General features: G+C 36.1%; 2 protein-coding genes across 5 annotated transcripts in view; both read left to right on the top strand.

Annotated features, from left to right (window-relative positions):
* The window catches only part of LOC18436362 (NAC domain-containing protein 45), a 49,191-nt gene that overhangs the window by 25,576 nt on the left and 9,822 nt on the right, over positions 1-13,793 (top strand). The window lies entirely within an intron of this gene.
* On the top strand, positions 1,619-9,082 carry LOC18436358 (protein NTM1-like 9). 4 transcript variants are annotated; one of them, XM_088846713.1, is made up of 7 exons: positions 1,619-1,791; positions 3,386-3,678; positions 5,057-5,368; positions 6,366-6,812; positions 7,447-7,491; positions 8,059-8,119; positions 8,476-9,082. In XM_088846713.1, exons 1-7 carry the CDS (start codon positions 1,629-1,631, stop codon positions 9,003-9,005), a joined length of 1,851 nt encoding a protein of 616 aa, XP_088702839.1. In that variant the 5' UTR covers positions 1,619-1,628; the 3' UTR covers positions 9,006-9,082. The 4 variants fall into 4 exon arrangements, with proteins under 4 accessions (XP_088702839.1, XP_088702840.1, XP_011624192.2 ...); XM_088846714.1 differs by lacking the exon at positions 3,386-3,678; XM_011625890.3 differs by lacking the exon at positions 7,447-7,491.

Below are 13,793 nucleotides of genomic sequence, written 5' to 3'. Positions count from 1 at the left end.
TTTTAGGGCTTGGAATCCTTTTTTTTTTTTACTAGTCAAAGATGGGACGATCAATTTGATGGTTTTTTGATACTATAAGTGCAATTTTGATAAGATTTGAGATGTAATTTTATTTTTTTTACATAAAATCTAGGCCTGCTTTTAACTGTTTTTGAGAAATTTACGAAGGAATCATCTCCGACTCAACTGGCAACAATTTCTTAAGGCTGCGGCTTCACCAAAACCCCTTCGTTATTTAAGATGCTTAATGGCTCTAGGCAATCTTATAGGGATGGTTGGGTAGTGCTGCAATCCCATCAAAATAAGCAGGTCCTCATCTCATAATTTATTGATAATTGCAATTCAACCCTTGGAAAACTTTTACATCAATCATCTCGATTTAAACATTATAGTTGTTGAAAACTTTTAGGATTTCAAGCTTTAAAAATAGTGTATATTGTAACAAATTATCTAAAAGGTGTGGTTTCCATAAGATTACAACCTTAAATAATCCATTAAGGCGCACCTTCAAATTTTATTATGACATATAATTTTGATGTAAAATATTCTTATAATTATCTCAAAATCGATTTTCAAATCTAATTATAAAATTTTAAGCTCTAAAAATGATTAAAATCAAGTAGATCTATAAACATATAAAACTCTTGAAAAAGGACGATCTAGATAATGTGTTGTAAGATGCATCATTTCTTGGACTCAAAGTCTTTTTTTTTTATATGGTCCTACATCTCGATGTCGAGATGATCAATTAGAGGGTTTTCAACATTAAAACATTTTTTACTGATGGATTTTTTAGGTGCATCAATGGTTCTACGTTTTAAGGTTACAACTTTAAATAGATTTTTCTCTTATGTAAATAGTTTATTTTATCTTTAAAATAAGTGGTCCCACATACGCAAGATATTTAAGGAATTGATTTGAGAGCCATCATTGATTTTTGTATTGCCGAATATATTTTCCGATGGGGTATCGAGGGGACGATTTATTTTGTAATGATAGAGCCTAGGCCCTATGGAAACCTCATTCTTATAATAATCCTAAACTATGCAGGGCCACGCTTTGATTCCAGACACGTGTATTTGGTCGTCGTCAACAAACGAGTAGTTTTCAGGTAATTTCCGTTAGAGGGGCACAATCCGTAAATAAGGGATAATAGGGGTGGCATTTGGCATTGGTGGGAATTGCTTCGACGCGGTTTGTAGGCCCCCCGCGCACATCACTGTTTCTACGTATGTATACATCGAGAGAGAAAAATAGAGGGACACTTTTTTTTTCTCTTCACAAACTTTACTGAATCCATCGTTCTATCCACAATTCTTCTCTCTCAAGGTGACTGATACCAAGGACTGATCTTCCACGAATTACACTGTGAAAGACTGATCTTCGACTGACGAATTCCTTGTGTTACTCTCTCTACTCTTTCTAAGTTTCTCACTTTCTTACGAGCTTTCCTGAAACTTTTATTCCCTGGATTCGGCATCAAATAAAGTTTGAACTGTGACAGACTGATTCATGGATTCCATTGAAGTATCACTTGTAAAAATGCTGGATTCCATTGAAGTATTTTATTACTTGTAAAAATCTGAGCTTTTTGGATTCCAGAAGTTCCCCTTGGATAAAATTGAAGGATGGCTGTGATGTCTTTGGAGAGTTTACCCCCTGGCTTCAGGTTTGGACCCACTGATGAAGAGCTCGTTTCATACTACCTCAGAAGGAAGATTAATGGAGGACGGGGTGTGCAGGTTATACCAGAAGTTGACATGTGCAAGTGCGAGCCATGGGATTTGCCAGGTAATTTCGTTCATCCATTAACAATTTTATGGGCTTTAAATTTTTTTGGCCTTTTGTTGTATAGTTTGAGTTATTGGGGTTTGAAATTTCTCTTTTTCTATTAAGTATCTGTTTTTGGTGACCTTTATGCTGAGAGTTGCTAGTTTGTAGTTTTTGGTCCTAATTTTGTTTACATATAATTATCGTGAGAGTTGCAGATACTTTGTAGTTTTTGGTTCTAATTTTGTTTAGATATCATGAAACATTGAAAGTTCAACTTTTTATAAATTGAACTGAATTTACTATCTTGCTTCAATTATCTGAGCTGGGGAGTTTGGGTTTTGTTTATGAACACTGGGATAGATTTCATTATTTTTAGTTGGGAAATTTATCAAAATTCACATAAAATTTGAACTACGTAAAATTTTTTCCCAGGTGTAATTTGATAAATTTCGAAACCCATTTTGATTTGTCATTTGATGGGCTGTTTGAAATTTTATCAAAAGAATGATGGAAAATTTTTTCCCAGTTGTAATTTGATAAATGTCGAAAGCCATTTTGATTTGTCATTGATGGGCTGTTTGAAATTTTATCAAAAGAATGATGGGAGATTTCAAAATAGATCAGGTTGACGTTTAAGTAGGTCAAATCTTAGGTGTAATTTGATAAATTGTCCTTTTCAGTTTTGTTCTGATATGCTGTTCTGATATGTAACGGAATTCTGGATATCTTAAGCAGCAACATGTTTTATTTTATTTTTTTTGGTAAGTTTTTAAAAGTGGTAAAAGTCAGTGGGGATTTGAGCCCCTACCCTGCATCGAGTCTGAGACCGCACCATGAGGCTCGGCAATACTACTGCGAAGGCCCTGGGCCATTTTCTAATTCTTACTTTTTTGTTGAGATCTTTGTTCCAAAACGGAAAAAAAAAAAAAAAAAAACAGCCTATCCTGGATATCTATTCCTTCTCAGTTTTAGATACAGGAAATATGTGCCATCTTAAGCAGCAATATGTTGTTCTAATACTTTTTTTTTTTTTTTTAAAGTTTTAGATGCTGATACAGGAAATATGTGCCATCTTAAGCAGCAACATGTTGTTCTAATTTTTACTTTTTTTTTTTGTGGTAAGTTTTGAAAAGTGGTAAAAGTCAGTTGGGATTTGAGCACCTACTTTTTTTGGTGAGCATGGAGTCCGAGGCCTCACTATGGGGCTTGGCAATACTACCGTCAAGGCCCTGGGCCATTCTCTAATTCTTACTTTTTTGTTGAGATCTTTGTTCCAAAATGAAAAAAAAAAAAAACACAGCAAATGTTTGCCTCTAGGTGTGGAAGGAGTGGAAGGAGGGGAAGGGGAAATAGCGAATGTTTGCCTTTAGGTGTGAGAGGAGGGGAAGGGGACATTTGTTCTCTGATGAATAAGAATTTATCCTGTGTCCTGGATTTTTACATGCTTCATCTATTCCTTCTCAGTTTTAGTTGGTTGATACAGGAAATATGTGCCATTTTAACAATTCATATATTTTTATGTGTAATTTTTTATGTTCTGAGTATGTGCCGTAGGCGTCTTGCATTTTTTTTATTCTACGCAATGTTGATACACTTATGTTTGTCCCTCTAGGCAAGTCCATAATTAAAAATCAAGATCCAGAGTGGTTCTTCTTCTGCCCCCGTGATAGGAAGTACCCAAATGGGCGGCGATCTAATAGAGCCACTAAAGCTGGTTACTGGAAAGCAACAGGAAACGACCGACCAATCAAATCAAAGTCTCATGGGTCGAGGTCAGATCTGATTGGTACAAAGAAAACGCTGGTTTTCCATGAGGGACGTGCTCCCCATGGAAAAAAAACTCATTGGATAGTGCATGAGTACCGTGCTAATGGAAATGCTTTTCAGGATTTGAATGGCTCTCAGGTGGAAACTTCTCTACTTTTCCCTTGCAGTTTCTTTTCCCCACCCGGCGGCAAAAAAAAAAAATTTGTTTCATATAGGTGCAACCACCTACTTTTTAATATGTAGTTACATGATTTATGTTATTTGATAGTTCAAAAACTTGCTTCACTTATCCGTGCAGTTCTTCCTCACTGTTGAAGTTGGAGTTGTTAATTTTGGCATGCTTCCAGTTGAAATTGGCAATCATGCTAGTAGATAATAAAACTGGAGAATAAATTTATTTTTAAGGACTATAGTTATTTGTGTTCTACAAGTAGTTATGCACATCTATAGTTTTTTTGCATACTGGAATGTCAAATCCTTTCACAATTATTATCTGGGTAGATGTTAAGTTTGAAGGTGTGGATAAAGGAAAACCTTGGCTGTAATTTCTAATCAATCTGAAAGTACCAGGCGAATTCCTGTAGACCAGTCGTTTTAATTTTCCTTTGCCTATATCAAAGAGGTTGAAGACTTTCACTTTGAAGCCACCCCTATCTTCCAACCTCAACCCTCCCCCTTCTCTCTCCAAACAACAAAACCCAAAAAAAACAAAATCTTTTCCCCCTCCAACCCCAAAGTGTAGTGAAGTTGCTTGCAACTGAGTCTGATTCGACCAAAAACCCATGTTATATAAAATATTTTGAATATTACTTTTAGGGTGCGGTTTGTACAGAGCCGAGGCTCTAAACAATCAAAGTATAGCGCACCTTCAAATAGTATTGAAAAATATGGTTTCAATACTGAAAATCTTTGTGATAGCCTTAAAATATATTTTAATCTCTAATTATAAAATTTAAAACTTAAAAAATAGTATACATCGAGTAGATCTATGAAAACTTAAAAATCTTGAAAATTGACGGTCAAAAGAATGTATTGCAAGCTGCATTATTTCTAAAACTTGAAATCCATTTTTTTCTCATGTCCATTCATCGATGTCGAGATGATCAATTTGAGGATATTTGGATATCAAAATAACCTCTTGTACCGAAATTTTTGGGGTACGTTCTAATTTGATTGTTTAGAGCCTCAGCTCTATATAAACGTTTTCCTTACTTTTAATACCTGAAGGCTTTCCCCAACAGAACTTCTCTTCCCGTGCCAAAACAAAGAGATCTCTAAAGATAATTTGACTACTCTAAGGTTGATATAATTGAGCATTGACTCTATGCATTTTTGGTAAATTGTCTTTGAGGTGATTATTACAATGACTATACCCCAGTTGGGGATCGTCTGAAATGTATAGCAGCTCTCTTCTCCTTCCTTTGGCCCATTGAATTACAAGTATGTCTACAAGAAGCATATTAGCATTCATATGCCATGTTTTTCGCCAATGTGCTGAGGTGTTCTTGGTTTGCAGGATGCCTATGTCTTATGGCGCCTTTTCAAGAAGGATGGTTTAAATGAGAAGAGGGATGATCCAAGCTATGATGGGGTGGAGCTGAGTGACTTATCGCCTGACCCTAGCAAGTCTTCTACTGGTGGGGTGGTGATAGATGGAGAACATGGAGACCAATTAGACCAGACCTCAAAGTTGGAAGTTAAGGAGACAAATGTGCAAGAAACCTCATCACCTAAAATGAGGGATTCAGACTATGTAAATAAAGTTTTGGAAGATATGCTGGCTACTGATGATTCTCTCCAACCAATTGAGAGCCAGCAGCACTATAAGGTTTGTGATTCTCTCTTCATGTAACGTAGTTTCATAAGGTTAAGTCCAGTTGTTTTGAGAATGTGGAGATATAATTGTGGTAGTGAATGGAAGGAAATGTAGTCCATTGGATTATGGAAAGTATATACTACAATCCATTGGGTTTTTAAATGGTCCATGGTGATGGAGAGAATTTGGAAAGCACCATTAGGATCATGCTATGTTTCTACTCTCTCTTCATCACCGCACATTTTGCCATTGTTTTTCATGGTCCATAGTATACTTACCCACTGAAAAGATGAGAATCCTTTTATTTTGAGATTATTTTGTTTTTCAAGAAAATATTCCTGGTTGATAAGGATGTTTCGATGATTCAATTGGCCCTGTTTGGTTTCAATGGATAAGGGCCTATTTTTTATTTTTGAAAAGTTATAAATGTACTTGGCAGTCTTATCTTGTAATGAGGATTTTAGGAGGAGAAAATTGAGCTATGTTGACTACTAGTTCAGCGAAAATGTTGGAGAAAATGAGAAAACTCACTATCCTGGGTAAATGCTTAATTTTTTAAATGGAAAGTAATGGCTGTCTCAACCTCCGTATCTATACTCGATAGAAGACAGGTATTCTTCACCTATATGAGTTCTCTAATTGTGATTTCTGGAGGAAATGCTTCTCCTATCTTGCAGTTTTCCTATTCCGAATGACTTGGCATCTTAGTCATCTATATATTCAGTTAGTTCAGGATAGAGTTCTACTTGTTAAATTGACTCATGATCTTTCTTCAAAGTACAGTATATGAGGTAGTTTATTTATATTTTTTTTAACATTTCATTCTTGGATCAGTTCCTATCTTCAATTTTTTATTGTTAATGTGGTTGGACTAGTTTCATATATAGGAATCACTTCATTTATCTTGTCACCAAATCCTCTTTACTGCTTTCTGAACCTGACTCTTGCTGAAATAAATTGACATGGTCCAGTTTTACTGGTAACAGAAAAACTTGTTCTCTTTCTCCAGGGTGATGAAGAGCAGGAAGCCTCAGAATTATTTCACGTTCCTAACAATGAGCCACTTGTTCTTGAAAATCATGTGCCTCCCTCATCTAGCTTTTGTAGTAATCTTGGCACATTTGATGATGGGGGTTTGGAAGTGAGCACAGCGAACTGGGATGGGTTAGGTCTTGTTAATTCGCACGGACTCTCTTCTGTCCCAAGTGCTGAATCTTTTGATGAATTTGATTATCTTATAGATTTTGATGAAGATCATCTGGGAGAAAGGGATGGTGGTCATAATCCTTCAATTAACACTATAGGTCATGGTCAGTCTGGAATTGTGATAAGAGAGCGTCAACCTGGTCCTAGGTACAACCCACCAGTTTTTCCATTCCAGGGCACTGCATTGAGGAGGATTTGCCTACAAAAGCTAAGTAATGGACGAGCGTTCTATGAGGCAGAAAAAGAGAAGGTAAAGAGCCTTTACAAACTCTTCAATTGAAATTTGTCTTTTCTCTGGGAAAGTATACTATGATCATGGATTCTGTTATATATCATTTTGGACTATGTCTAGTGAAATGATGGATGGCGATGGAGAGTGAATAGATCCTACCTGAACAGGAAACAACCCCAGAGATGGATCCACCTCTCTCTTCATAACTCGCGGCATCATTTCATTGGACGATAATGCAAGGAGCTATCACCAAGGTTATTTGTAGTCCATTGGATCATAGTATACTCTCTCATCCGCAGATCACAGGAACTGCACTAAGGTGCATTAGCCAACAAACAGTGGGCATTTAGGGGAAAGCCTTTGAAACACGAGAGGAGATCAGGAGCTTCAGCAGGAAAATCCAATGGACTATGATATGCCATAGTCCATTGGGTTTGTTACTGTCCCATGAAATGGGCAGTGATGGAGAGAGTATGTAGCACACCTAACAGGAAGTGGCCCTTAGGTGGGTCTTGCTCTTTCATCATCATCGTCCATCATTTCATGAGACATTGATAACAAAGAACTATGGCTATCATCCTCGATAATCCATTGGATTATGTTTCGTTTTCCATGCATAAAATCATTGGAACTGCCTGGGGAGCGTTTGCAGCCACATGGCCGTATACAAGGGGGAGTTCTAAAGACGACAGAGAAGGTGAAGGATCTGTACACGCCCTAAGTTCAACTTGGTGTCTGTTTCTTGGTGAATGTATTCTTTAATCCAAGTATCTATTGAACGTATTATATACTTAATGGACAGTTGGGTCATCACCAACCTATGAAATAATGTGGGGTGATGAACTGTAACAGTTAAAAAAAAAAGAAATAATGTGGTGTGATGGAGAGAGAATGGGGCACAACCAATCAGGATATGGCTTCCCCCAATGCTGGGTCCTACTTGCTATCCATTTCATTGGACGATTGTGATGAGCTATGGCTGCAGATTTCCCTGTGATGAAATCAACGAATTAGAATGGAGCTGAAGATACTGTACTTCAATTGAACTGTTTTTAATCAACGAATTAGAGAGGAGCTGAAGATCCCCGCTGTACTTCAATTGAACTGTTTTAAATCAACGAATTAGAAAGGAGCTGAAGATCCCCACTGTTCTTCAATTGAACTGTTTTTATCTTTTCAGGATGGTTATTCACTGGAAATGATTTATAGGGTTAAGGTTCATATCCTTATGTTACTTCATTTTGTGTTCTAATTCACTGTGCAGGAGAGAGAGAAGGACAGAGGCACGTTGGCTGCTGTGCTCTTGGGCTTGGAGGATAAGACTGGTAATCTCCAAATGACAACATTCATTTTAACATAGGAAAGACTAATGCCATGTTTAGTTTGTTTTATTTTCGTTGTTAACCCTTAGTTTTTATGCACATTTCAATGAGATTGTGCGTATATAGGTGCCAAAAATTGTAAAGTAAACATCTTGTTTGATCTGAGATGAATCCTTCATCCAGAATGTTTTTTCTTATGTTGGCCTTTACGATTTCCCCAAATGAGTTCCATGAGATAAATTTTTGCTTGACAGAGTAGTTGGCTATTTTGGTTAATTTAAAGAAATGATTCGTCTTTTTGCCATTGTCACCTTTTCCTGGTAGATTAGTGTCTAACTGGTCCGGTACTTGAAATGCAGAGATGTCAGTTCAAGTGAAAGATGCTCCTCCGGTTATACAGTTGCAAGCCGCAGAAGTTCAGGAAGGTCTGCAACATGAGAGCTACCCATGTGTTGCCCAAATCAAATTAATTCAACCTGTGCGTCGTCGAGCCAAGAAAGTTCTTCGTAGAAGCCCAACGAGGGCCATGGGTGCTGATCCTTTGGAGGAGAGAAAAGTGGGCGCTGATCCTTTGGAGGAGAGAAAAGTAGTTGAGAGATATATGCCGCCCACGTGTAGAATAATACTTTTACCTGATTCTGACTTAGAAAGCAGCAACAAGAAAGGCATGGTGGAGATGGTACCAGTCGCCCTGAATGTCAATGTAGAAGAAATCGACACCAACTCAAGTAGAGGCATCACTGAACCCAATCCATTGCGAATACCAAAATCCTTGAAGATAGTTTGTGCTTCGGCTCTTGCTATCTTTGCAATACTGCTTGTTACGGTTCTTAGCTTTGTCAAGGTTTTCTTCACCTATTCAAAATCATCGATCTCTGTTGTTTTATGACATGATAGCTATATGCTTCACTGTGTTGGGCATTGTGCAGTTAACAAACTTAAAAATATCATTTTAGATTTTGTAAATTTTTCTGTACCTTGCCTAGTTTAGTTAGGAGTCCTTCAAGCCTTGAATGCATGCCCTCCAAGAAGCCGAACCCATGTGCAGTTTTGTTTACATGATGTTTGTAGCGCAATGCTTTTTCAACCATGTTGTGGCCAATGTTATGTAATTAGTGGCGATTAATTGTCATGCATTACTCTGTTGTTTGGAGGTCATGTGTGCTTCGAGTGGAATGAAACCTACTTTTTTTAGACAATAAATGAAACAAAATTTGGGACTTCCAAACACTTGCTTGGTGACCTAAGATCCTCATGGAAGCCACTCTTTCCTCATTGCAATTTACCGAATGGCTGCACCTCTTACTCCCATTTCTGACGATGAGGAGGTTTTATTCGATCTTTTATTGCCCTTTTCTTGTGCTTATCTATTTTCATTGCTCTCTCCCCCTAAGGTTGAAGCGACTTGGTTGTCAAATATTGTCCTTTCCCAATGACCGGAAGCGACATGGCTATCTGCAGGTACGTAGTGCAAGGCCCTTCTCGAGCAATGAGGATCCGATACTGCTTCGACAAAACCTATGAGTTATCTTCTTATGTTGGATTTGAGTTATTTTGCGTCACTCATCAGGGCTGGCAATGTGCCCGGCTTGGGTCGTGCCAGCCCTAACCCTACCCCTACCCCTACCCCTACCCCTAGCCCGGCCCTTGTCCCTACGATTGGTCCACTAGTCTGGCTGTGTCTTCAAGCTCAGACAATGATATCTTCTCCTGACTCTTTTGGAGACTTCAAGTAAATTTTATTTGATTAGGTATAAGAGGAATAAGATATGCCCTCTTATATTCTTGGAAAGTCTGTTATGTGGCCCACAGCTTGTGACCTCTTATATTCTTGGAAAGTCTGTTATGTGGCCCACAGCTTGTGGGCTTCGTGAGCAAACTTTGCCATAGCCAGATAATTAGGTCAATGGTTAGATGCTGGGGTCGAAGAGTTTTAGCTGAGTTGATGAGGATGGGATTGCATGGTTACAGTTTGGAGAGTTTCTTTACAATGTAGAACTAATAGAATGATACAAAGCTATGAAGTAAGAAACTGATATCGCATGTGTACCACCATTGGTCTTAGGACGCAAGCCCTCCCGCTCGCATTAGACCCTTGTGGTATATAATGTGAATTTTTGGAAATTTTATGTGCAGACATGAAAAAAGACGTAATATTATGCATGATCAATATTTTGGACTATATTACATTGATGTAATATTTTTTTAGTTGTTTTATTCCCATTGTACCTTGTGTTCAAAATTCTAACTTTTGAAGCACAAAAAACACAATGATGCACTTGGGTTGTTCGAAAGACCAATTCCGAAAAACGCAACGCTTGTTTCTTTTTCCTTGTTTTATTGTTTTTTCATATGTGCTTTAAGTGTACCCAAATATATCAATCGTTCTATATTTTTGGTAGTCAAAAGTTTGACTTGGAAAATAGAAAAAAGGAAAAGAAAAAAAGAGAACCTAAAGAGGATATAGTGTAAAATATGAATGATACAATAATAATGCATCTGTTTCAAGTCCCTATGTAATGTTTCTTACTTTTTAAGTTTCACAACATAAATATAACTCGAAAATCAAGAAAAATAAATAGGAAAAATATCTCCATATCCCTATTTTTAAGTTTCATTTTTTGATCAACCCAAAGTTTCAATAGATATCTTCTAACCTCTTACCACTTTAAAACTATTTTTTAACTTAAACAAATGTTAGAAAGACATGTTCTTTTTAAACCCAATCATTTTTCGCTTTTCACTTATATATTCCAAACTTCCCTCTTTCTCTCTCTTCCCACATCTCTAACTCTCTCTCTTTCCACGTCTTTGACTCTCTCTCCTCCCGTGTTTCTCTAAATACCTCTCTCTCTTTCTCTCTCCTTCCAGTAACCTCTCACCTCCATGAAGCCCTTCTCTCTCTCTCTATAAGTTTGGAATGATGACTTTTAAAAAAGCATGTTTTTTTATATTTGTTTGGCCTAAAAAAGTAGGTTTAATGCTCAATGGGTTGGAAGAAATAAAATCTACAATTTTATGGCCCAAGATATCTTAAAAACTTTGGTTCTATTGTGAAATGAAACTTAAAAATAAGGGGTATGGAGATATTTTCCCAAATAAATATACTAATTTAGAGAAAACATACAATAGGACACCTAGAGAGTTAATTGGAGGGTGCTGAAAACAAAAAAAAATTCTAGAAGATGTATTGACATGGTGCGACGTACACGAGGACGTGCTAACTAGTGTGAGGATGACTAGTGGAGTAGAACGTAAATATATAGTTACACAATAGGCCTACATCAGGGTCAACATTGAGTCTACATCTCTTTGTTTTGTTTATGAACGAGTTAAGGCATCTACATGATAAGGTACTGCAATGTATGGTGTTTGCGAATGATATAATTTTGATTGAAGGGACTAGTGATGATGTTAATATGAAGTTACAAGTTTAGACGGATGCTTCGACATCAAAAGGTTTTAGGATTAGCAGGTTTAAGAAAGAATATTTAAATTACAAGTTTAGTAATAATATGAGTGAAAACAAGGAATTAGTTAAGATTGATGACCATTAAGTAATTAAAAGAGAGTATTTTAGATGTCTTGGATCGATAATCTATAAAAATAGAGAGATTGATGAAGATGATATGTTATGCTTTACAGGAACAACATGTTCATAAAAATGATGATGTTAAGATAGTTGTAGCAAGCCAAAAAAAGGGTAAAATTTAAAACGAGTGCATCCCAAGGAAGTTAAGGTGGCTTTAGTAAGTGATAAGATGAGATAAAATAGAATTAAGTGGTTTAACTATCTGCAACTTCGATGTAGAGCAACACTAGTTAGGAGATGTGATTTGGTTTAAGTGGAAGTACTAAAAGGGCAAGGTGACTGTAGTCTTATTGATGCGCTAAAACGATATGGATGTAACCAGTAAGAAGAGATATGGTGACCCGTAGTCTTATTGAGGGCATCGCCCCTGATAAATATGAAATGGTGGAATACCCGAGTCAAAATAATTGAGATAAGGCTCGGATCATCATCACCATCTAAAATAAATTGAATAAGGATTCATTATATAATGGAAATAGTTTATATAAGGTTGCAACCTTCAAATGTAGAATTATAGATGCACTTCAAAAATCCATTGGAAAAGATTATTTTAATGTTGAAAAACCCTCTAATTGATCATCTTGATATCGAAATATATGAATTTGAAAAAAAAAAGATTTTACGTCTCAGAAATAGTACATCTTGCAACACATTATCTAGACCGTCAATTTTAAGATTTTCATATGTTTATAGATCTACTTGATTTTAACAATTTTTGGATTTTTAAATTATATAATAAGATATGAAAATAGATTTTGAGATAATCTTAATAATTTTGTACACCAAAATTACATGTTATGATAAAATTTGGAAGTGCGCCGTAATTGAATTGTTTAACGTTGCAACCTTATAACAACCACTACCTTATATGATTCATTAATAAGAAATATTAGGGGAACATTGGAAGTACCCGAGTTTTACTTGTAGCCTATCATGGTTTTCACACCTGTACTCGTACTAGGCCACTCTTTATTAACACATTTGAGAAATTGACCTTTCATGATGCATGTGATCCTCACCTGCAGACAACTATCATCAATAACTTTAATTTATCTTTTATTTTCTCATGAGTTAATAAAGGGCAAGTAAAGTCTTGAATATTATCATGTTAACACGGGCCTCCCCAACATTATCTTAGATGAGAATAATGTACAGCATTCCGAAGACTAAATTTTGAGAGAGAGACTCAAATAAAAGATCTCTTTGTAATCGTAAACATACTTACCTAACAAACAGTAAAGTTCTATTATTTTATTATTTAGATGCTGAATTTTAAATAAAAAACCTTAAATAGAACTCAGAATTTCAAATTTAGAAAAATCAACCATCATTGCCTGAAGAAGTATCTTGAAAATTTACCATATAAATTTTAATTTTTAAAAGGTTTAAAATTTCAAATTTTTATATATCTAACTACGAAAGGAATTTAAAGACTTTGACTAAATAAAATACTCTAATAAGAAACTTAACCCCTGATGGTCGCCTTTCTCCAAACCAAAAAAAAGTCAAATTTGGTATCTCGAACTATAGCTTTTGGTGAATTTTGAGGGAAGCTTTATTTATTTTGATAGGATCGAAGCCTACTTTTTGTTTATTTTTATAGGACTGCAACCATTGTAGGGTTTTCGGGAACTCCTAGCTTATAGAATTGGGAATCTCAAATATCGAGATCCCAAGCAATATCGTGTATAAGATTGGCTAAATGCAGAGTAGATGAATACAACTATAAATCAAGTGCAAGAAATAAAACAAACATAAAAAGACACACTACCACCACAATACATGATTTATACGATTCAGTTTTAGTTACAAGAGAAAATACCTATATCTAAATATCGGTAAAAGACCATCACCGATCTTTCCTTCTAAACCAGCTTTTCCGACCAAACAAGACCGTCGATCTCTATGTTCTTTCCACCGTAATATTGCTACCGGAAAGATAATCTCGAGAGTAACCAAAAGTTTTTATCTCTTTAGAAGTAAAAACCTTACTAACCAAAAATTTATGAGAATACCGCGTCTCTCTCGGAAGCCATATCTCTCTTTCTTGGAGATCAATTGGAGATCTATTCCCATAACCCCCAA

Source organism: Amborella trichopoda, chromosome 9 (assembly GCF_054954075.1).
Source record: "Amborella trichopoda isolate Santa Cruz 75 chromosome 9, AtrichopodaSantaCruz75HAP2 v2.0, whole genome shotgun sequence".
Lineage (NCBI taxonomy): Eukaryota > Viridiplantae > Streptophyta > Magnoliopsida > Amborellales > Amborellaceae > Amborella > Amborella trichopoda.
The sequence above is the reverse complement of the archived record's forward strand: the minus strand, read 5'-3'. Positions and strand labels throughout refer to the sequence as shown.

Bases quoted from the DNA above. Each gene is read 5' to 3' on its own strand.
- LOC18436358 (XM_088846713.1), top strand. From the start codon at position 1,629: ATGGCTGTGATGTCTTTGGAGAGTTTACCCCCTGGCTTCAGGTTTGGA. The intron at 1,792-3,385 runs GTAATTTCGTTC...TTGTCCCTCTAG, and splicing joins CGAGCCATGGGATTTGCCAG to GCAAGTCCATAATTAAAAAT. The intron at 5,369-6,365 runs GTTTGTGATTCT...CTCTTTCTCCAG, and splicing joins AGAGCCAGCAGCACTATAAG to GGTGATGAAGAGCAGGAAGC.